The sequence below is a fragment of the Mastomys coucha genome, unplaced genomic scaffold, assembly GCF_008632895.1.
Source record: "Mastomys coucha isolate ucsf_1 unplaced genomic scaffold, UCSF_Mcou_1 pScaffold6, whole genome shotgun sequence".
Classification (NCBI taxonomy): domain Eukaryota; kingdom Metazoa; phylum Chordata; class Mammalia; order Rodentia; family Muridae; genus Mastomys; species Mastomys coucha.
This window is the reverse complement of record NW_022196912.1, coordinates 84,485,078-84,507,129: the sequence shown is the minus strand read 5'-3', so window position 1 is coordinate 84,507,129 and position 22,052 is coordinate 84,485,078. Positions and strand designations below refer to the sequence as shown.

Sequence of the window (22,052 nt, the reverse complement as noted above, 5' to 3'; positions counted from 1 at the left end):
ATCCGAACTCAGGACCTTTGGAAGAGCAGTCAGTGCTCTTACCCACTGAGCCATCTCACCAGCCCCGAAACAGGGTTTCTTTCCTGGCTGTCCTGGAACTCACTTCATAGATCTGGTTGGCCTCGAACTCAGATCTGCCTGCATGCCTCCCAAGTGCTGGGATCAAAGGTGTGCACCATCACTGCTTAGCTATTGTGCTGTGATCATTGGGGCTTTAGAATTTATTCCCTCTCTAATAGCTTATAACATTTACACAGATACAAACCCTTTAAGCAAGTACTTTTTTTGTGCATGTTTAGACAGCTGTTGTCTAATTAGGGAAGACATGAACAGAAATTCAGTGTAAATTGGGCAATTCTGTGGTACATGTAAGCCTTGACAATGAGCCCACATCAGTCTTTCTTCTTTTTATGTTGATGTTTTCAAGGATAGTATTTTGTAACATTAACAGGAAACTGAGAAAAGGAATAATATACCACAATGCCAAACTCCTAAGGTTAATGTTAAAGGTGTCAGGCAGGAATTGCATAGAAGATAGAAGATTGCTAGTAAGCAGTGGGAATCAGGAAGACTGTGAAATCTGTGAGGTTTTGATTTGCACTAAGTGATGGAGAGATGAGTGGGGATTGGCTGTGTGAGGAAGATAGTTTAGACAGGCATACAGAGAAGTGAGCGGACTGGGAAGGATGTATGAGTTAATAAGAGTCAGCAGGACTGAGGAGTGATACGAGGGTATTGGCAAGTTGGTGATGGGAAGTTGAAAGCAGTAACAAATTTTACAGATCTAAAAATCTCACATTAAAAAATCTAGATTTCAGACTTTGTTCAAAAAGAAAATGCTTGGTATTGAACAGTAAAATTTGATTGTGTGTGTATGTGCCTTCCCGTCTGCCCTCATTTTTGTTGTTTCTTATGTAAGAAACACTGTGCAACACCTGCCTAACCCCTTTAACGTTTAAACTTGGGAGTTAAGTATTGTGCTATATTATATATTAGTCCTTCTCAGTTTTCTGTTAATGTTACAAAATACCATCCTTGAGAAGATGACTATAAAAAGAAGAAAGGCTGATGTGGAGCCCGTCAATGCTTGCCTGCACCTGGTACTTTGGACTGTGGTCAGAGAACAAGGCAAAGTGAGCTGCTTACTGTATGGTGGCCAGGACACCCACGTCTGCCATAGTATGCCAGTGGTTTATTCCCACAAGACCCTACCTCTCAAAGAGTCCATGCTTCCCATCGTGGCATGACTAGGGACCAGATCTATAGCACATGGCCTCTGGAGCCATGCCATTTGTTTTTAAGGATTATGAATGTTTAGCTTGTGTGTATGTAAGTGTATGTTGTGCCCACAGAAGTCAGAAAGCTTTCAATCTCTCAAGTGGCAAAGCACAACAAAACCAAATGGAAAAACTAAGCTGAAACAAAAGGCAGTAAAGAAATGGAGGTGAACGGGAGAGCTGAGAAGCTATAAAAGCCTCTGAGTGACGCCCCTCAAGGGCAAGAGGGCAGGCTCTTTCCTTATTACTGCAGCTCACCAAGAGTCGCTGCAGTTTCTGGAGACAGGCAGACACTTTACTGAATGAATGAATAAATGAATGAATGAATGCTATATTTTTTTAAAAGATTTATTTATTTATTCATTCATTTATTTATTTATTTATTTATTTATTTAATGTATATGAGTACACTGTAGCTGTCTTCAGACACACCAGAAGAGGGCGTCAGATCACATTGCAGATGGTTGTGAGCCACCATGTGGTTGCTGGGAATTGAACTCAGGACCTTTGGAAAAGCAGTCAGTGCTCTTAACCACTGAGCTATCTCTCCAGCCCGAAATATATTTTATTATCATAATTTTGTAATTTATATGGGGGTCTGAGAACAACCTGTGGAAGTTGGCTCTCTTCTTCCCCCATGTGGGTTCTGGAGACCGGACTCACATTGTCAGGCTTGGCAGCCAGAGCCATCTTGCCAGCTCTTTTCCCTTTTTAAAGAAATAGAATATATTTATTTTTATGTGTGTGAGTATTTTACCTGCTTGTATGTATATGCTTGGTGCCAGCAAAGGTCAAAAGATGGCTTTAGATTTCCTAGAACTGCACCTTGATCATTTGCACCTCCAACCCCCAGGAGCCTCAGCTCTTCCCTCCCATCCCTTCAGGTATCCCCAATGTGACCCCTCCCCTACTCACATCTTTCCTGAATTCTTTTTTAAAAGTAACTTTTATTTATAAGTTTGTATGTATACCTACATCAGTCTCTGTGCACCATGTGAATACAGGTATCCAGAGTGGCTGAAGGCTCAGATCCTTAGGAGCTGATGTTACAGGGGGTTGTAAGCCACGTGGTGTTGGTGTGGGAACTAGACCTGAGTCCTCTGCAAAAACAGTAGGCATTCCTAACCACCGAGCCATTTTATAGCCCTTTCCTGAACTTTTAGCAGTACTTTTCAATTAGTTTTGAATATATAATTAACTGGGTCCAATTTAAAAAAAAAACTATTGAAGTATACAGTCACCTTGTTTCCATTGCTTCTGATTTATGAATGGTCTTGCCTATTGGTTGACACTTGCACATGTGTGCACACATGTACACACAAATACACATGCACAAAGTAATAACGACCAAAGAATGTTTGTTTAGTACATATATGATTTCATAGGAAGTCTTTCTGATGCAGTGTTGCATGAGAATGCCTTGCTTTAGGAAGCTCCACGCTGTCACAGGCCGCCTGCCTTTATAATGATTCTCCTTTTCCCTCAGTTCTACCCAGCTGCATACTGCCTTTTTTTGTCACACATCAAGGAATATTGGATACCAGTTATTTGCTAGACATCATCAATCCTTGTATTAGTTGGGTCTTACATATAAAGAGTATGACTTTCGTAAAAACAAATGCTTGCCTGTAGTCGCAGGTGTCTAGGTAGTGGAACTGTAACCTTTGGTTTATATTGTTCTTCCCTAAAAGTGCGCTCCTTTTGCTATTAGATACACCTATGTATGTATGTGAATATGTATACATTATATATACACATGCACATGAATATATATCCCAGAAATAATGACTTTACTACAGCCAGTTGAACATTTCTCATCCTGACTTTTCCATAGATTTCCTAATATAAATCTGCCTGTGCAACCTACATGTCTTATTGCTTAATAATATTTTAGTTGCAAGTACTTTGAGACAGCTTTGCAAAGGGGAGAAGAGTACCTCTACATTCCTGATGTGTACTTTGCAGGTTTTGATGGACATGTTTGATCAGGATGATGATATAGGCCTGGTTTCTCTCTGTGAGGACGAGCCTTGTTCTTCTGGTGAGCTAAACTATTACGACCTTGTCAGAACTGAAATTGCAGAAGAAAGACAGTATCTACGGGAACTGAATATGATCATTAAAGTGTTCCGGGAAGCCTTTCTTTCGGACAGGAAGTTGTTCACGCCTTCTGTAAGTACTTTGGGCGCTTTAAATTCTGTGCATATCCCTCAAGCAAATAGCAGTTTAAAATTGATGATAGTGTGTTATTTACCTCACTACTATATAAAAGTACTTTTATGAATCTCTGAGCTTTAGAACCATCCAAATTGTTATACAATAAGTGCAGTGACAGGAGATTCAAGGGAGGTGTTTTCATTGGAATGATACTTTCTGCTGCACAGTAACAGGCCAGTCAGATGTAATGAGGCTTAGTCATTCATCTGGAATGCCAAAGAAAATAGTCTAGAAAGGCTTGTGCTCCCTGCCTTCTGGTGGGTGCTTTAAGGCAGAAAGCTTTTGCAATGGACATTTAGCAATTTTATGGGGTGTTGTGATTGTGGCGGTGTTTCGTTTTGTTTTTGAGACAGGGCCTCACTGTGTAGCTCTGGCTGACCTGGAACTTACTCTGTAGTCCAGACTGACTTTGAACTCACAGAGATCCACCTGCTTTTGCCTTAATAATGCTAGGACTAAAGGGGTGTGCCACCAAGTTTGGCTAACTGGGGATTTTGTTTTAATTTAAAAAATTATTTATTTTATGCATGAGAGTGTTTTGGCTGCATGTATGTCTATGCACCACACATGTGCCTTGTTACTATGGAGGAAAGAGGAGGACACTGAGTGCCTTGGAATTGGAGTTATAGATGACTGTGAACTGCCATGCAGGTGCTGGGAAATGAACCTGGTCCTCCACAAAAGCAGCTGGTTCTCTTCATCATTGGGCCATTTCTCCAGCCCCAGCAGCAGGAAGTTTACAAGAGAACATTTTATAAGAACCCCAAGAGAAGAATCAGAAGCAGTGGTCATCTGTTTGCAGATGGGATGAGCGGCCTGGATTCAAACTGCCTTGACTGTCCTCTCCCTCTTAGCATGTAAAGCCGGTCCCTCAGGTGTGGATCCTCATGCCTGTAGCCCAGAATTCAGGACTTAGAGGCAAGAGGACTGGGAGTTGCAGGCCTACCTAGGCTGCAGAGAGAAATACTGTCTCAAAGTAAATACATGAAAACCAGGTCAATCCTAAGAACTCCAGCTACAGGAACACAGGCTTTTCTTTTCTTTAGCAATGGTTTGGTTTTCTCTAAGTATGTTTGACCTATATTTTAAAAATATTTAGTCTTGAGCTTAACTATTTTATGCCTCCTAGGTTCTTTTTTTTTTAAATAAAGATTTATTTTTATGTATATGAGTACACTGTAGCTATCTTCAGACACACCAGAAGAGGGCATCAGATCTCATTACAGATGGTTGTGAGCCACCATGTGGTTGCTGGGAATTGAACTCAGGACCTCTGGAAGAGCAGTCAGTTCTCTTAACCGCTGAGCTATCTCTCCAGCCCATCTTCTAGGTTCTTTACCACAGTAACTTACATAACCAGACGCAGCTATCTGAATGCTTCAGGACTCACAGCTTTTATTCTTTTTCATAAAAATGATTCAAATGATAATTTAAGATATTTTAATTGACCTTGACTTATTTGTTTTGCATGAATTTTTAGTTTAATAATGTTGCTAACTCCTGCTAGATATGCCTAACTGTAGTGAGGGGTTTTTTTTTAAGTACTATTCAATTTTGTTTAATTTACATAAATGTGATACAGCTAGGACATTTTTGCCTTTCTAGTATAAAGTAGTGATGAGTTAGTTAAATTCATTATCACACTTGAGTTTGAATTTGAGTTCTATTACACTATAAACTGGTTTTCTATGACAGTATGAAGAATAAAAGGAGCAAATGCAATTGGCTAATGTCATCTTCTTTGCCTTTCCTGTATCCCACCAGTTCCTTTTCATTGGATTAACGCAGATTTGATAGACAGTTTCTATTATACTGAGGGATCAAAGAATTCCTTTTGTCTCTATCTCTATATCTACTATAAACTTTTTTTCCACATAGAATATACTGTAAACTATTAAGTTAAAGACCATCTAAGGTCAGAGAATAGTTCTTGGCAAATGTTGGAAAATGAATAAATGAGTTAAAATTGATCTCAGTTACAAGAAATGTAGCCATGGGCAAACTCTTTAGATCTTTGGCACCTCTGTTCTTATTTGTGTTACAAGGATTGAGGGCACCACTCTAAGAGTGTAGTAAGAGTGTGTGAAGCCGGGTCTGTAGAACTGCTGGGGACACTTGCCTGATAATCCCTGGCATCACCAAATAAGCAAGTCAATAGAATTTAAAAAGAAAACCCATGTCAAGGGCTTGTATTGATGTGGGAAACATATTGTCAGGGGTTAATTGTCGTTAGCATCTTAATCCTGATCTAGCATGTTGTAAAAGGAAAAAAACTACTTTTTCTTTAATGTCAAACATAGTAAACCATTATGATATATATGTCTCCCCTGACTCCTACACACTAAATAGTTCTTCAGGCAGTAACCTCAGAGTATCCTCTCTATTAATTTAATCCTGATATCACCCAGCTAGACATTATGTCCTATCCTGTAGCTGAAGGCCCAATAGGCTAGAATTGAAGTTCCTATGACCTCCTCTTTGAGTTCAGTTGATTTGCTGAGGTGGCTCACAGAACTCAGGGACATACTTAAATTGATTGGTTTATTAAGGAATGTTATGTGTGATACAAGTCAACAGCAGTGAAGGCAAGGATGGGGCAGGTATGAGAGTTAGAGCTTCCATGTCTATCCGGGGAAGCCACGGTCCTAGCACCTCCAGGTATGCACAGCTCAGAAGCTCATCCACCTTGTTCAGGAGTCTGTAGAACTTGGACTACATTCTTTTCTACCTTACTCCAGAAGTCAGTGAGCAGAGACACCATTCCATCCCTGTTAGCATAAACCAGGAGTGATCACAGCCTCTGTCATTCAGGGAATTCCCAGTATTTTAGGAACTCCATCAAAAGAACCAGGACAAAGGCCAAACATACTCATGTTACACAATTAGAGCCAAGATTCAACACGTAGGTTGGTCATGTTCCATAGCCCATTATATTCCCAATACAAGATACCAGGATTGTAGTTAACGATAGCCTGGATAGCAATATGATCTGTTTGTGTCTACAATGCTAATGACTCAACCTAAACATAACAATAATTCAAGAGTCACAATTTTATGATATCATTAGTTCCCTTCAAAATCTAGAATGTGAGCAATAAATTGAACAACCAAATTATATCTAGATTAGGAATTATTTTCATTCTGATCCTAGCTATTGTCATTAGCTTTCGCTTTAAGACTTTCATTCTTTCAACATCTTAGCCCATGTCAAAACACACAAATGCTAGGATTATTTTATATAAAGAAATGTTTATGATGTTTATAATATAAGATTTGAGGATTATGAATTCAAGCTATCTAGCATTTATATTTTCTAGTATATTTACTATTGCTGATCTAAGAGATTCTTAAAAACTGCCTTTATATTCATGATTGACTTTCATGAATACACACCTGCACATGTGGAGGTCAGAGGTCAGCCTGACTGTGGGAATAGGTTCTTTCTTTCACTGTCTGTCCAGGGATGGGACTCAGGTGACTATGTTCAATGGCCATTGCCAGCTAAGCTGTCTTACTAACCCCTTTTGAGACAGGTTCTGTCTGTGAACCTAGAGCTCGTTTATTCTACTAGGCTGGCTGGCTCATGAGCAACAGGGATCATCTGACTGTTCCTTCAGCCCAGGGTCACAAATGCACAGCAGCCCATCTGGCATTCACTGCATGCTGGGATCTGAACTTAGGTCGTCTTTTGCAGTAAACGGTCACTGGCTCAGATTCCTTAGCCTGCTTCCACATCATGTAGTGACGTGTAAACGTGATTCTCAACCTTACATGCCTTAACTGTTTTTTCTTTTTTAGGAAATTGAAAAGATTTTCAGTAACATTTCCGATATCCATGAATTGACTGTGAAACTTTTAGGTTTAATTGAAGACACAGTAGAAATGACAGATGAGAGCAGTCCTCACCCATTAGCTGGGAGCTGCTTTGAAGACTTGGCAGAGGTAAGTACATAAATCCACTTTAAACTGTCATTAGAGTCCTAAAGATTGTATCAAGAAGTGTCATAACTTTTTTGTGAAATTTAAAGGCACTGCTGGCTACTATAAAAACACTCCAGATTCAGTTATGCTGCCTATACCTTGTGTTTGCAGCTTTGAACTCAGCGCTGATGCTCCCGCCTCAGGTAGCTAAGGTGCAAGAGTGTGCTGATGCCCAGCGACTGAAACTCCTTTATGGTGTCCTTATGCTAGCATTTAGTGTAAAAGCTCATCTACTAAAGTAATAATGTGTAGGAATTATTTAATACTGAGAACATTTAAGGTAAAGGAAATAGTTTGTTCATATTATTCTCTAGCTTTTGGGGAATTTAGACTTCATTTTTAAAAGTCAAAAGGATTTTTTCAAAGTAAAACCTCATTTTGTTCTTTTAAATTATAAAAGTGATATATATTTAAAAATGTTCAAAATTAAATGTAAAAATGACCACTATAACATAAAATTTGTCTTCTTTTTAATATTGTTTGTTTTATATGTATGGGTGTTTTGCCTGCATGTATGGCTGTGCACTACATACATGCAGTATCCATGGAGGACAGAAAAGGGTATTGGATCCCCTGAAACTGGAGTTACAGATAGTTGTGAGCTGCCATGTGTGTGGGTAATGAGATTTGAACCCAGGTCTTCTGGAATAGCAGCTTATCCTCTTCAACACTAAGCTATCTTTCCAGGCTCTTACATTTATCCTTTTTTTTAATAATTATTATTTATTTATTATTATTATTATTATTATTTAATAATTATTATTATTTATTATTATATGAAGTACACTCTAGCTGTCTTCAGACACACCAGAAGAGGGCATCAGATCCCATTACGGATGTTTGTGAGCCACCATGTGGTTGCTGGGATTTGAACTCAGGACCTTCAAGAAGAGCAGTCAGTGCTCTTAACCTCTTCAGCCCCTCCTACATTTATCCATATATAAATAGACTGTGCATTTTATAGAGCTATGTGCATATTTACAAGAATAATGTTCTCTTGTTTTATAATGTTTTTCATTTTATCATTTTCCATGTTAGTAAATACATATTACTTATATAACATTATGCACGAGAATATATATTGTTCTTATATTTCCTCTTTTATGTCCTCTTTGGACATCTTCGCATACTCACTGGCTGTTTCCTTACCTATGGAAATTGGCTCTTTAAAGGTGTTGCTTTTAGATTTCTTATATAAAAATCATCAACTTCCATAAACTCTGCCTATGTCTTCTGAAAATAGAGATAATTTTTATTATATCCATTTTGTTACTGAGTATTAGTTTGTTTTTGTTTCTGATTTTTGAAATACAGAGTCCTGCTGTGTATCCCACTTTGACCTTGAACATTTAGTCTTCCTGTGTCAGCCTCCTGAGCGTGGTGTTACAGGCCTGAGTTCCAGTGCCTGGGTCAGCCTTTGTTCACAATAACCCATTTTATATTTTGATAGTAATTTATGGTCTCATTTATTTGTTATGCCCTAAAAGATACTTCGCTTCTAAAAATGTTGTATTTTTATTTTTAATTTTGAATATATAAGAAAATAACATTTGAATGTTGACCACTTTTTATTAGATTTATTTATTTGTGTGCATGTGTGTTTGTGCATGCATGTATATGTGTGTGCATGTGGAGGCCAGAGAACAGTTTGCAAGAGCTGGTTTTCTTTTGTACCCTACAGGTCCCAGGAACCAGTTAAGTTGTCAGGCTTGGTGGCAAGCTCCTTTGTCTGTGGAGCCATCCACCAACCCCACTTTAATGATCTGTAAATGTGGAGTTCAGCAGGACCTAAATTCTTAATATTATGTGGTTATAACCACTGTTTATTTCCAAAAATAAAAAACAAAAACCTCCCAATGAACAAATAATAGCACCCTCTCCTAATGTTAGTGCATGTCAGAACATCCTTCCTTCCTTAGAGTGAGTGATGTCCTGACATATGCCCCGCCTACTTAGAACATGCCTAAGCTGCAGATCCAGAGTCTGACGTGTTCTGAAATCCAGCACTCAGGGCCTGCACTAAGTAATTTGGGTTTTCAGCACATTCTGGATTTTTAGACTAGAAAGGCTCAGCCAGTAAGGCCTATATAAATATTCCAAAACCCATAAAACTCTAAAATATGAAACACTTCTGTTCTTGAAGCATTTCTCAGAGGGAGTACCCAGCATGCATCATGTTTGTTATTCTCACTTAAGAACGCTGTTTAATGCTTGGGGTTTTCAGGTACTGGGGGATATATTTAAGTATGAGAATACCGGCTCATGTTTTATATTTTGAAGATCCGACAAGTTGCTTTTCATGGACTGTACTATTTTAACATTCCTAGCAGGGACTCTGCTTTCTCAGCATCTGCTAAAATATGTTGGTACATGTTTATTTTCCACCCCATAAAACAGAACAAAAACCCCTACATTTTTTTCTTTAAATGTATTTATTTATGTCTATGTGTAAGTGTGTACGTCAGTGCACCACATGTGTGCCTGGTGCCTGAAAAGGCTAGAAGAGGATGTAAAATTCCTCAAGACTGGCAGTATAGATGATTAGAGCACCATGGGGGTACTGAGCACAGTACAGATGGTTAGAGCACCATGGGGGTGCTGAGCACAGTACAGATGGTTAGAGCACCATGGGGGTGCTGAGCACAGTACAGATGGTTAGAGTACTATGGGGGTGCTGAGCACAGTACAGATGATTAGAGCACCATGGGGGTGCTGAGCACAGTACAGATGATTAGAGCACCATGGGGGTGCTGGGCACAGTACAGATGATTAGAGCACCATGCGGGTGCTGAGCACAGTACCGATGATTAGAACACCATGTGGGTGCTGAGCACAGTACAGATGGTTAGAGCACCATGGGGGTGCTGAGCACAGTACCGATGATTAGAGCACCATGTAGGTGCTGAGCACTTAACGTTGGTCCTGGAAGAACAGCTGTTCTTAACTTCTGGATCATCTTCCAGTCCCTGTTTTGTATTCTGAAGGTACAGAAGGGAAATAAGCCTTTAGATCTAACTAAACTGTATGATTATTAGTCATTCTTAGATGAGTGGAATTTTTATAAATATGAATATTAGACAGTTTAAGCAGTTTCTGTGTTGTCAGTTTACAGTGTATTTACTCATAATTTTGGAAACTGTAAATAAGACAAAGATATTGATTTTGCTTTCTTTAAGAGTATCATTTTGTAAATGTATTTCAACCTAAGCAAGTTTGCATTTATAGCTTTCTTTATACAGAAATGAACTTTAAATGTTCTAGGGATAAAATATGCATTTTAATAGTTGGATACCATAAAATCAGTCTTGAGGCCTGTTAATACTTATCTATTTTTTAAGGTCCATGATTAATATTTTAAAAAATGTATCCCCTGTAACTATAACTGTTTTTTTTTTCCCTGAAAAGTAGAGAAATGTGATAAGACCTAATTGGAAACATGAACAGATTATTGCCATTAAATAATTTGTATTATATTAGTATAAAATATGTTTTCCTTAAACCTAACACATTACACTTTTTAAAAATAGGAGCAAGCTTTTGATCCCTATGAAACATTATCACAGGACATTCTTGCACCAGAGTTTAATGACCACTTCAGCAAGTTGATGGCCAGGCCTGCAGTTGCTCTACATTTTCAGGTAAACCTGAATTCAATGTTGTTATTATTTTTATCATGAAATAAGTAAATATGTTATTATCTTTCTAAAAATGTGGGAAAAATTCTCATCAGTCCTTCATAACTGTGTGCGTGCATTGTGCAAGTGTGCATGTGTGTGTGTGCGAGTGCCTGCATGTGTGCAAGTGTACGTGTGTGTGTGTGAGTATGCGTGCATATGTGCAAGTGTGTGTGCATATGTGTGTAGGACACAACCTCAGTTGTTGTCTTTTAGGTTCTGTCCACCTTTTTGTTTGAGACAGTCTCTTACTGGCCTGGAATATACCAAGTAGGCTAGGTTGGCTAGCCGGTAAGTGTAGGGATCCACCTCTTCACCTTCCAAATACTGGAGAGTAATCGCAGGCCACTGTGCCCAGCTTTCTTCACATGAATGCCTCTGTCTTGAGTTCTTCTAGTATGTTCTTAATGTGCGTCACGCATACTTAGTGACGATGGACTCCATAGCGTTTTAGACAAGGTTATAGAGAGATGAAAATGGAAAGCTATTTTAGTGTCTATCGGAGAAAGATTTGGAGAATTCAATAGTCCAGAATAATTTAATATATAACAACAATTATTTATTAGTCAGACGGTTTAAAGGCATTTAAGAGATGGCTCAGCCTCAAGAGTGCTTGCTGGTCTTGCAGAGAACTGGAGATCAGTTCTTGGCACCTACATTGGATGGCTCAGAACTAACTGTCTGTAACTCCAGCTCCAGGGGTCTGACAACCCCTTTTCCATACTCCATGCATCCTCCTCCCGCCAAATAAAAAATGAGATCTTCTTTTCTAAGGAGATAAATATATATAAAAGGGTATAAATGTTTCATAGGTAAGATAAAAATACAGAGAGTGAGGGAGAATTGTGGCCGTACTCTGCCACCATTAACAGCAAAGGCTTTGCTCTCAAGGCCGGCCTTGACTGCCTGTTAGTTATGAGAGCGTCCTCAGGAATGGCCCAGTCCTCCTGGTACAGAACTGTGGTCAGCTCTGTGGGCTCCTAAGACAAGCAAACAAGTGCACAGACTTTACATCACTCAAGCTGTTCTTTCATTTTTCACTGTGAAATCAGCTGTCCTCATGCAAGTTTTCAGATCTTCCTGTGTCCTAACCAAGTTACAACACTAACAACTATCTGGGACAAAACTTAACTTGCCATGTCCAGAGAATATTTTAGTTAGGTAGTATTTGTTAAACCCCTTCTTGTTCCTTGGCTCCCATAATGCTCTTTCTCCTAGTTCCTGCCATCTCTGGTTTCTTTTTAGTCTCCCTAATTGTTGACTCAGATCAGTATGCAGCTGAAATAAAGTACTACAAATTGGGTAACTAAAGAAGGTGAAATTTGCTTTTCACTGTTCTGGAGACTAGGGATTCTAGGCTCATAATGCTGGCAGATTCATGGTCTGGTGAGGTTCTTTCCTTTGGTTCATGAAGGTCCTGTCTCATTCACTGTGCTGTAGGTGGTAGAAGGGTCTAGCGCACTCCTTTAAACCCTTATCAGATTATCAACCTTGTTCTTGAGGGTGTGTCCTCATATTCTAATTGTAAAACTAATGAATAGGACTAGGTTCCAACACGACCACCAATAACAAATGCCAAAGGAAAACCTCAGCAGGCTTCCTGACACACCCAGTGTGCCGCAGCTACTCACTTAGTAAGCACAGCTCACTGTGCAGGTGAGTTAGGCACCAAATATTTTTATAAACAAACTAAATCTGAAATGTATTTACTCACTGGGGAAATATTTTTTAGAGACATAGTATACAGCATCCTTAAATACATTCTTTGTAATTATTTGAACTTATAATATTTCCTTTTATTTGTTGACTGTTGTTTCTTTTTTAAGCTAGATTCTAGTTCTGTAGCTCAGGGTGGCCTGTTGTGTGCAACCATCCTTCCTGGGCTTCCTAGCAGGTGGGATCATGCCTGTATGCCACCTTGACTAGCTCAACTTACAGTAGCTTTTAAAAAATCCTTTAGGGTATGAGGAGACCCAGATGGTTGAAGAAAATGTGTGGACAACATTGTGAAAGTCACTTCATCATGTAAGAGATGCAGAAATGTGTCTATTTATCAGAGATGTGCAGGGGTCGGGAGGGAAGATGATTTCTAGCATTTCATCCTCACTTGGACACGCTACCATTATCCCCTTGTTAGGTCTGTATCTTGTATTTAAGCTGCTTCTTATAGTCAGTACTGCGATATGTGCCTGTTTCAGAGATATGCTGTGTCTTTTGTTGCAGTCCATTGCTGATGGCTTTAAGGAGGCTGTTCGTTATGTCCTTCCGCGCCTCTTGCTGGTGCCGGTGTATCACTGTTGGCATTACTTTGAATTATTAAAGGTAAGACAAAAGTTTCCTAGAACAAGGTCATTAGATGACTAATAATAGCCTAAGCCTATTTTTATCTGATTATATTTTTAATATTTTTACTCATAAAAATATAGTGTCCTAGGGCTAGGGATGGAGCTCAGTCCTGGAATGCTTGCCTATAATGTGAAGAAGCCCTCGACTGCTTCCCAGCTGGGCAGCAAACACACAAGAGCCCAGAAGGATACACACTAACATTTCAAACTTCCAAACAAAGATCTTGGAGAAGCTCTTACAGATTTTACCTCTCAGCACATCATTTTCATGTCGTAGACAGACATGAGGAAGTTTATTTTTGTCAGTTTGTAACATAGATGCTCAAATTATCAACCTTAATGGAAGAATGTTTTCATGTTAAAATTAATTTTTGGAGATCTACAGTACCAATCTTTGAAAAAATATTTTTAATTTTAGAATTATTATAAATATATTTTATTGTTTGACCATTTCATACTTGTAAACAGTGTGCTTTCATTAAATTCACACCTCCTCACCTCCCACTTCCCCTGGACATTTCCAACATTTCCCTGCCTCCCCATTCTTTTTACTTTTTATAACTTGTGAACTTCACATCATATACCCCAGTCCCACTCAACTCCCCATCTCTTTGTATCCACCCTCTGTCCTTGCAAGCTCCCCCCAAATAAATTAGTAATAATAATAATAATAATAATAATAATAATAATAATAATAATAGAAATAATAATTATTATTATAAAATCTCACTGTGGAAGCTACAGTGTACTAGCATGTCATATAGTAGAACCTTTTGACCTAATATCTTTACTTTCAAATGTTCATTGCAATGAGCCATGAGCTCTATCAATTCTGGATCCTCACTGGGATTCCTCTTAGATGTCCTATTATTGCCCTTTGTCATAAAGATCCTGCAGCTTTGGATCTGTAAGAATGGCCCCTTCATGTGCTCCAGCAGTTCATAGATGGGCTGGGCCAACTCAAAGCCCTGGATGTGGGCCCGGGTGGTAGCTGAGTTGGTCAGCCCAGCAGCTCTCCTGCACCCACACCGTCAGGTGGAGCTCCCCAGCACTGCCCATGAGCCTACCAGTTTCACAACTGGCAAGGGGCAGCAAGGGCGGTTTTCCCCAGCTCACCACACTCATGCCACCAGGGCCAGATCTAGTGTGCTGCTCAGGCGGGTGCAGGGCCCTCAGGGCCTCTCCCCTTTTCATATCCTCTCTTTTGTTTTGAACCTACAGAGTATACTTATTTCTATCTATTAGACTACTGACCTATCTTATGTAAGAAATTTGTAATTTCATCTAGTTTTATCTTAAAATCATTTTAAAATTGTATTTTTATGCATGTAAGCAAGTGGTTTTCTTTTTTCTTTTCTTTTTTTTTTTTTTTTTTTTTTTTTTTTTTTTTTTTTTTTTTTTTTTTTTTTTTTTTTTTGTTGTTGTTGTTGTTGTTTTTTTGTTTTTTTCAAGGCAGGGTTTCACCTTGGCTGTCCTGGAACTCACTCTGTAGACCAGACTGGCCTTTAACTCAGAAATCCACCTGCCTCTGCCTCCCAAGTGCTGGGATTAAAGGCGTGCACCACCACTGCCCGGCACGCAAGTGTTTTTCTTGCGTATATGTTTATATACTATATGTGTACTTAGTGCTCAGGGAGGCCAGAGGACATCAGGTCCCTGGAACTGGAGTTATAGATGGTTGTCAGCAGCCATGTGAGAAGTGGCTAGGGACTGAACCCAGGCTTTTGCAAGAGCAGCAAGTACTCTTAGTGTCTGAACCTGTCTCTAATCTTGAGAACATCAGTTTAAAGTCTTCATGAAATATACTTCTTCATTTATTAGTATAGACCAAGTGCACAGGGAAGGGGGGGGGAGAATAACGAGTGAGTAAATTGGTCTTGTGTTTTGAAGCAGGATCTCATGTCCTCTACACTGGCCTTGAACTCATTGTGCAGCTGAGGATATCTTTGAAGGGCTGAGGTTACACTCCTGTTCTATATACACAGCATAAACAGTGGCTCTCTGTTTTCTTTTCCTGACTGGTTTCTAGTCTTAATCACATTGGCTAAGGAACTTTAGTGATTAGTTGTAACAGAAGTGGCGTCAAAGTGAGTCAAGTCATCATGGTCAAGCTTGTCTTGCTCTTTCTTGGATGCACTGTAGCAGTGAGGGCAGCCTTGCACTCATCCAGCCAGGGTGGAAATACAGAGGACAACTGTAAACGAATGATAGCATTACTAAGACTTTAACTTTGTAGAACTCCAAATAAACATCCAGGCTCTTTATGAATGAAGCCTGCAGCCTTCTCACATGTACCTCTGTATCTGTTGGTCGCCAAGGAGGAAACTCATACCATCAGGTTTGTTTATCTATTTGTGCACAAAAAATAATGAACTCCAGGCATTGAATGGGAATGAGACTCCTTAAACTTGTCTTCTTGAAATAACATGTTCTTTAGAAACTATCAAGCAAATTCTTTGCCTAGATGTCTATAAGACAGCTGTGGAAGTAGTCTAGCTGTTATTCCAGAGTTATTAACTGTGGAGTCAGTGGACAAAGTCTAAGCAGGCGATCAAAACCAGTAATTTGGGGCCTTAAAGGCTGGTGATGCAGAGTGGTCAAGCAGAAAGCTGCTTTACTTGAAGAGCAATAAAAAAGGGGGTGGGGGATGTTCTTGAACAAGGTATACCAGATTGTATTCACAAAAGAAAAAGGCAGAGTGCTCATGTGGGGTCTAGGGTCTGTGAGGACTGAGAGGAGTAGGAATGGAGCCAAGAAGCTCCATCTTCATCTCCTGCTTTGTAACCAGGTCTGCTGTGAAGGGGAGCAGACACTGCCTAAGCCACTTGACACAAGGAAAGCTCTTCTGGGTGAAGTGTTTTAAAGCTTCAAGGAATGACCAAAAGACAGAAAGCACTGTGTCTAATGAAGCTACAAGCTCAGGATCTGTAATTCTAATGAACCCACAGCAACAGTAAGAACAAATAGAAATATAGAATGGAAAAAGTCACAGAAAGAAGATGCTTCAAATCTGAAAAGATCTGAATAACTCATACAGAATGTTATTCAAAGGCCAGTAATCCCAACATTCAAACTCATTGATAGTCAGAAAATTCACATTAAGATCACAACCATTGCCGGGCGGTGGTGGCACATGCCTTTAATCCCAGCACCTGGGAGGCAGAGGCAGGTGGATTTCTGAGTTCGAGGCCAGCCTGGTCTACAGAGTGAGTTCCAAGACAGCTGGGGCTACACAGAGAAACCCTGTCTCGAAAAACCAAAAAAAGAAAAAGACTAGGTTTTAGTTTTTTTTCTTAATATATACTTCAGTCTTCATGTAAAAGTTCACTTCTCAATTTATAATAAATTACTATACTAATTACTATAGTCAAGTTTATATAGGTATATAGTATATAGATATAAATATATAAAATATAATAAATACATTCATATGTTGATAAACATAAAGAAAATGTGACACATATATAGATACACAATAATTCTTTTCTCAGCCATGAAATTATGATATTTTCAGGAAAATAGAGTTGGAAGTTAGTAACCCATACTTAGACAGATACCACATTTTCCCTCACATGTCAGTGTTAGATATTAATATTTGTAGGGGTAAGGCATGGATATAAGTCATAAAAGTGGCTTCTGAGAGGGGGAAAGAAGATCTTAAGGCAGGGAGGGGAAGAGAAGGGAAAAATAGATGCCAAAAATGTGTGTGACATGAAACAGAAGGCCGACAGAAACAGAAGGCTGGGCTAGGAGGGAGGCTGGGCTAGGAGGGAGGCTGGGCTAGGAGGGAGGCTGGGCTAGGAGGGAGGCTGGCTGCTGGGAAGCAGAGGCAGGGAAGAGCAAGAGAAGACAGTCAGCAGGAGCTGAGTGCTCGGGAAACGCCACAGGACACCCTCACTTTGTGTTCTGCTTTTAAAAACAAAGAAAAAACTTTCCAGAAATGCAGTAGTAGTGTAGGATAAATGATGTAGAAGTAACTAGCTTGCCCAGAGAAGTCTGAATAAAATTCTTAAAAGTGGCCGGGCAGTGGTGGCGCATGCCTTTAATCCCAGCACTTGGGAGGCAGAGGCAGGTGGATCTCTGAGTTCAAGGCCAGCCTGGTCTAGCCAGGGCTATACAGAGAAACCTTGTCTCAAAAAAAACAAAAACAAACAAAAAAAAAAAATAAAGAAAAAAAATTCTTAAAAGTGTTGACTACTTAGGAATTTATCTATTTGTATCTGTGTTGTTTATTTGGAAGAATCATGTAAACAAATGCCCAGGAGGTCTGCACATTAGAAAAAAGCAATACTCAGGTCAACTTAGTGCAACACTTACTAGATCCTATAACAGAGGAAAGATTACCTCAAAGGACATTATTGAGACAGATCATAAAATCACTCCATTCTAGATGAATTAATAGAGCCTTTTGTTATGTGTTTGTTGAGACCAGGTCTCATGTAGTCCAGGCTGGCCCAGACTCACTATGTAAATAAAAATGACCATGAACTCCCAAATCTCACTACCCCCACTCCCAAATGCTAGGAAGACAGATGTGTGCCACCAGGCCCAGTTTAGGCTAGGGATTGAACTTGGGCCATTGTGCATGTTAGGCAAGCATTCTATCAACTGAGCCACCATCCCCAGCCTATGATTATAGAGCTTTATTATAAAATTTTCTAAAGTTGATCTGAACTATGCCCTGATTCTATAAGAAATACTCTTATTCTAAGATATAATGCTGAAATATTAACAGATTAAAGAATATCATTTGAAAGTATTTTTCTATTTTCCTAAGATTAAATGATTAAAAAAAATACACCCACTGTATAAAAATAAACACTGTCCCCCATAGTGTATTTGAGACCAGAGAAATGTCACTGTCCCTATCCCACATATTTAAATTTATATTCCCAGGTTATAACAGTAAGTCTTCCCAAAGGAGACCTTCCAAAAAGACAAGCTGTTTTCTCAGCTATAACTTCCTACATTTTGTGACATGAACCCGAAATCTATCTAAGAGGAGTGTGTGTGTGTACATGTGCATACATACATACATACATACATATATATATATACACATATATATGTATATATGTATATATACATATGATATATATATATATGTATATATACATATATATATATCATACATATTGGGAAGTTAGAAGGAGGCATTCTACCAGCAAGCCCATAGTTGTTGACAGTCATAGATTAGCTATAAGTACAAAGGGATATGTCAGCATTACTGGCGAAAAAAAAAAAATCCTGTGACAGCTTGTGAGTAACTTCTCATCTCATTTATGATGGAGATCCCACTGTAGGTATTGACAAGGTAAGCTAAGTAGTTTCAGAGTCTCAAAAACTCATGTACCCTAGTTGTTGAGGAGTTAAACCTTGATGCAAGGAGAGAACCGACTCCCACATGTTGTCCTCCACTTTGAGAGTGATTTATGATATAAGAATATTCCAAAAATAACTTCAAACCCATTCAGCAATGGTTTCCTTTCTGTGTGGAGTAGACTGGGTAGGATTGGGGGATGGGGTGCACACAAATAGAATACGAGGCAATATATTAACATTTAGTAACGAGTATATAGGAATTACTCTTGTCATTTTTACAACTATTCTATAAATTTAGCATTGTTTCAAGAGAAAATAAATAAGAGGAAAAGCATTATCTGAAAAACAACTTTAATACAATGCATTTCGTGTTATATTGGATACTAAATTCACCAGTTAGGTGAGGAGGCCAGAGGCCAGTGTTGCAGAAAGGTTGCAGAGACATGGAAGAGCTGATGCGTTGAGCTGATTCACCATAGTGACCTCCTTGTCAGCTCAGGAAGTGTAGACTATGTCCTTTCAGATACTGTAGGGAAGCAGCCTAGGTACTTGCTATGCTGGTCGATAAGTCTCACTGCTGACCATGCATGGACCTCCATGCTTACCGAGAGTCCAAAGCTTACCTAGATACTCAGAGCTCTGAGTTCCATCCCTAGGGTCACAAACATCTCTCCGTTTATCTTAAAGCTGGAAATAGAAGAAATAGTTTGCAAATTATTGAACTGAGATTATAGCACACAGCATTGTCACTACTGGGAAATTCTTACTCTCCTAATTTTTCCTACTTGACAAACTTGTGAAGGGTTTTGTTTAGAGAATAAACAAGGGAACAGTCTTAGAGGGAAGGGAAGCTTAGTAGCTTCATAACTGAATAGAGTGGTTTGGTTTTGGTAGAATTTCACTGCTGCTACTAATTGAAGATTTTAATCAATAAAAATAAAGGCCTGTAATAGACATTTTATGTTACCAATATCCATCTTTATTAAGATATATATCTATATCTATTTATCTAGTATATATCATATGTATGTGTGTGTGTGATGGTCACTGTTTATGGTCAGTGTGTGATGGGAGATGTCCAGTATATCATATATAAAATATCATATGGTGTATATATAAAATATATACATATATTAGACACTGTCTCACTGTATATCCCTGGATGTTCTGACACTCACTATATATTCCAGGCTGTCCTTGAACTCACAGAAATCCACCTGTCTTTGCCTCCCAAGTGCTGAGACTGGTGCTATGTGCCACTACACCCAGCTATTGAGATATTTTAATGTAGAGTTGAAATGAAGTTTTTGTAAGAAATCTTTTAAAATTTTAACTTTTTATGTGTGTGTTTCCTCTATGTACATCTGTGCACCATGTAAATGTATTGTCTACAAAGGAAAGAGAGGGTGTTGAGTCCCCTGAAACTGGAGAGACAGTTGTGAGCTGCCATGTGGGTGCTAGGAACCAAACCTGGGTCCTCTGGAAGAGCAGCCAGTGCTCTTAGGCACTAGGCCTTCTCTCCAGCCTGAAAAGTCTTCCACACAGGCAGAGTAAGTGTGCTGGTGACCTTCACCGTAGACTTCAGGAGAACCAAGCACTGGTACTTTTTCAAACTTGCAGCAGTATTTTTTTTTGGCTTATTACCTTTTCAATGTTTATTTAGTAATCTAAAGATTAGGACATTACTCCTAATATAGTCATTTAAATTATTTTCATTGTTAATCTTTTGGTAGTAAAATGTTTTTAGGTATCTTTGGAACATCTGACGTCTCATGTATCCAGGTGGGGAACAGTTTATAGGGACACAAAGGTGCTAGACCAGGCCTGTCAGCAACATCCAAACAGTTGCTTTTGAGCTCCTTGAAATATAAGGAAAATGAAAATTTTACCACAGTTTTTCTGGATTAAGATTGTGAAATAAATTTGAGTGTTTAATTTTTTCTAAGTGATAATTTTCACAATAGCTGTATAAATATGCACTTATACAATTACTTTATAGTATCTATGTAATACTTTGCTCTCTATCAAAAAGATTAAAATATTGGCATATAATCTAACATAAATTATTAAGAGGATTTTTCCTTTCAAATGGAAGTGTTTTCTTCTGAGAGAAATATTAAAGAAAATTTTGAGCAAGCGAAATAAAGCCAAATTTTGAGGGATTAAAAAATTAGATGTAAATTTTTATTTCTAAGGATTATTAACAAAATTTTTAAAATTAACCTTCATGGTTTCTTGGTACTGCAGTGGTTGAATTTAATGTTATAAAAATATCCTCTTGCAGAGGATCTGGTTCGATTGCCAGTACCTACATGTACTTATAACCATCTGGGACTTCAGTTCCAGAGGACTCTGATGCCCCCTTCTGGCCTCTTTGGGCACCAGGTACACATGGCATGTAGATAATGCATGTAGACTAAGCTCCCATACACATATAATAATGTAAAAATTAAAAGTATATTAATAAAATCCCTTATAGTGTTTGGTTACCCACAGCATTTGACACATTGAAATGTTAAAATTTGTTTATTTTATTCTGTTGTAAAACAAATATATGTAAACTTTTTGAAATTGCCAGAACTTAAGTAACAGAGAGTATGTAGTAATTTTAGGAGTTTATCTTCTTGTATGTCTTCATATTAGTGAATAAAAGTAACAACAACAACAACAAAAACAACTTTTTAAGCCAGGCCTGGTGGCACACATCTTCAATTCCTGCAGTCAGGAGGCAGAAGTAGTTGGATCTCTCTGAGTTCAAGGCCAGCCTGGTCTACAAAGCTAGTCCAGGACAGCCAGGGCTATGTTACATAGAGAACCCCTGTCTTGAACAACCAAGAAAAAAAGTGTTTCTTTGTAATTGTGTGTGTGTAGTGTTGAGGTGTGGTGTGTGCACCAGGGGACACAGGTGGAGGGCAGGAGATCGGCTTTGTGGAGTTGGTTCTCTTTCTACCTTTATGTGGGTTCTGCATACTGAACTCAAGTCATTAGGTTTGCCTAGCCATCTTGCTGGCCCTAAAGTAACTTTTAAACATCATGCTTTAAATATTTTAAATTATTTTGTATGATGAAATGTTCCTAAATCATTTCCACAGTTATCTTTTTTATTGATTTTTATGCTGACAGTACTTTATAGCTTCATTGGATTTGTTAAAAGAGGATTGGTTTTAAGGAGTCAGATGGTATATGTAATTATACAAAGGTACAGTTGTCTTAATAAAGACAACTTTTTTTTTTTT

General features: G+C 38.7%; 1 protein-coding gene across 3 annotated transcripts in view; it reads left to right on the top strand.

Annotated features, from left to right (window-relative positions):
• The window catches only part of Sos2 (SOS Ras/Rho guanine nucleotide exchange factor 2), a 103,492-nt gene that overhangs the window by 44,666 nt on the left and 36,774 nt on the right, over positions 1–22,052 (top strand). For all 3 annotated transcript variants that reach the window (XM_031357629.1, XM_031357628.1, XM_031357630.1), the window contains 4 exons: positions 3,243–3,449; positions 7,293–7,436; positions 11,003–11,113; positions 13,373–13,471. In XM_031357629.1, coding sequence (XP_031213489.1) covers positions 3,243–3,449; positions 7,293–7,436; positions 11,003–11,113; positions 13,373–13,471 — 561 coding nt within the window. The remainder of the gene's footprint in view (positions 1–3,242; positions 3,450–7,292; positions 7,437–11,002; positions 11,114–13,372; positions 13,472–22,052) is intronic.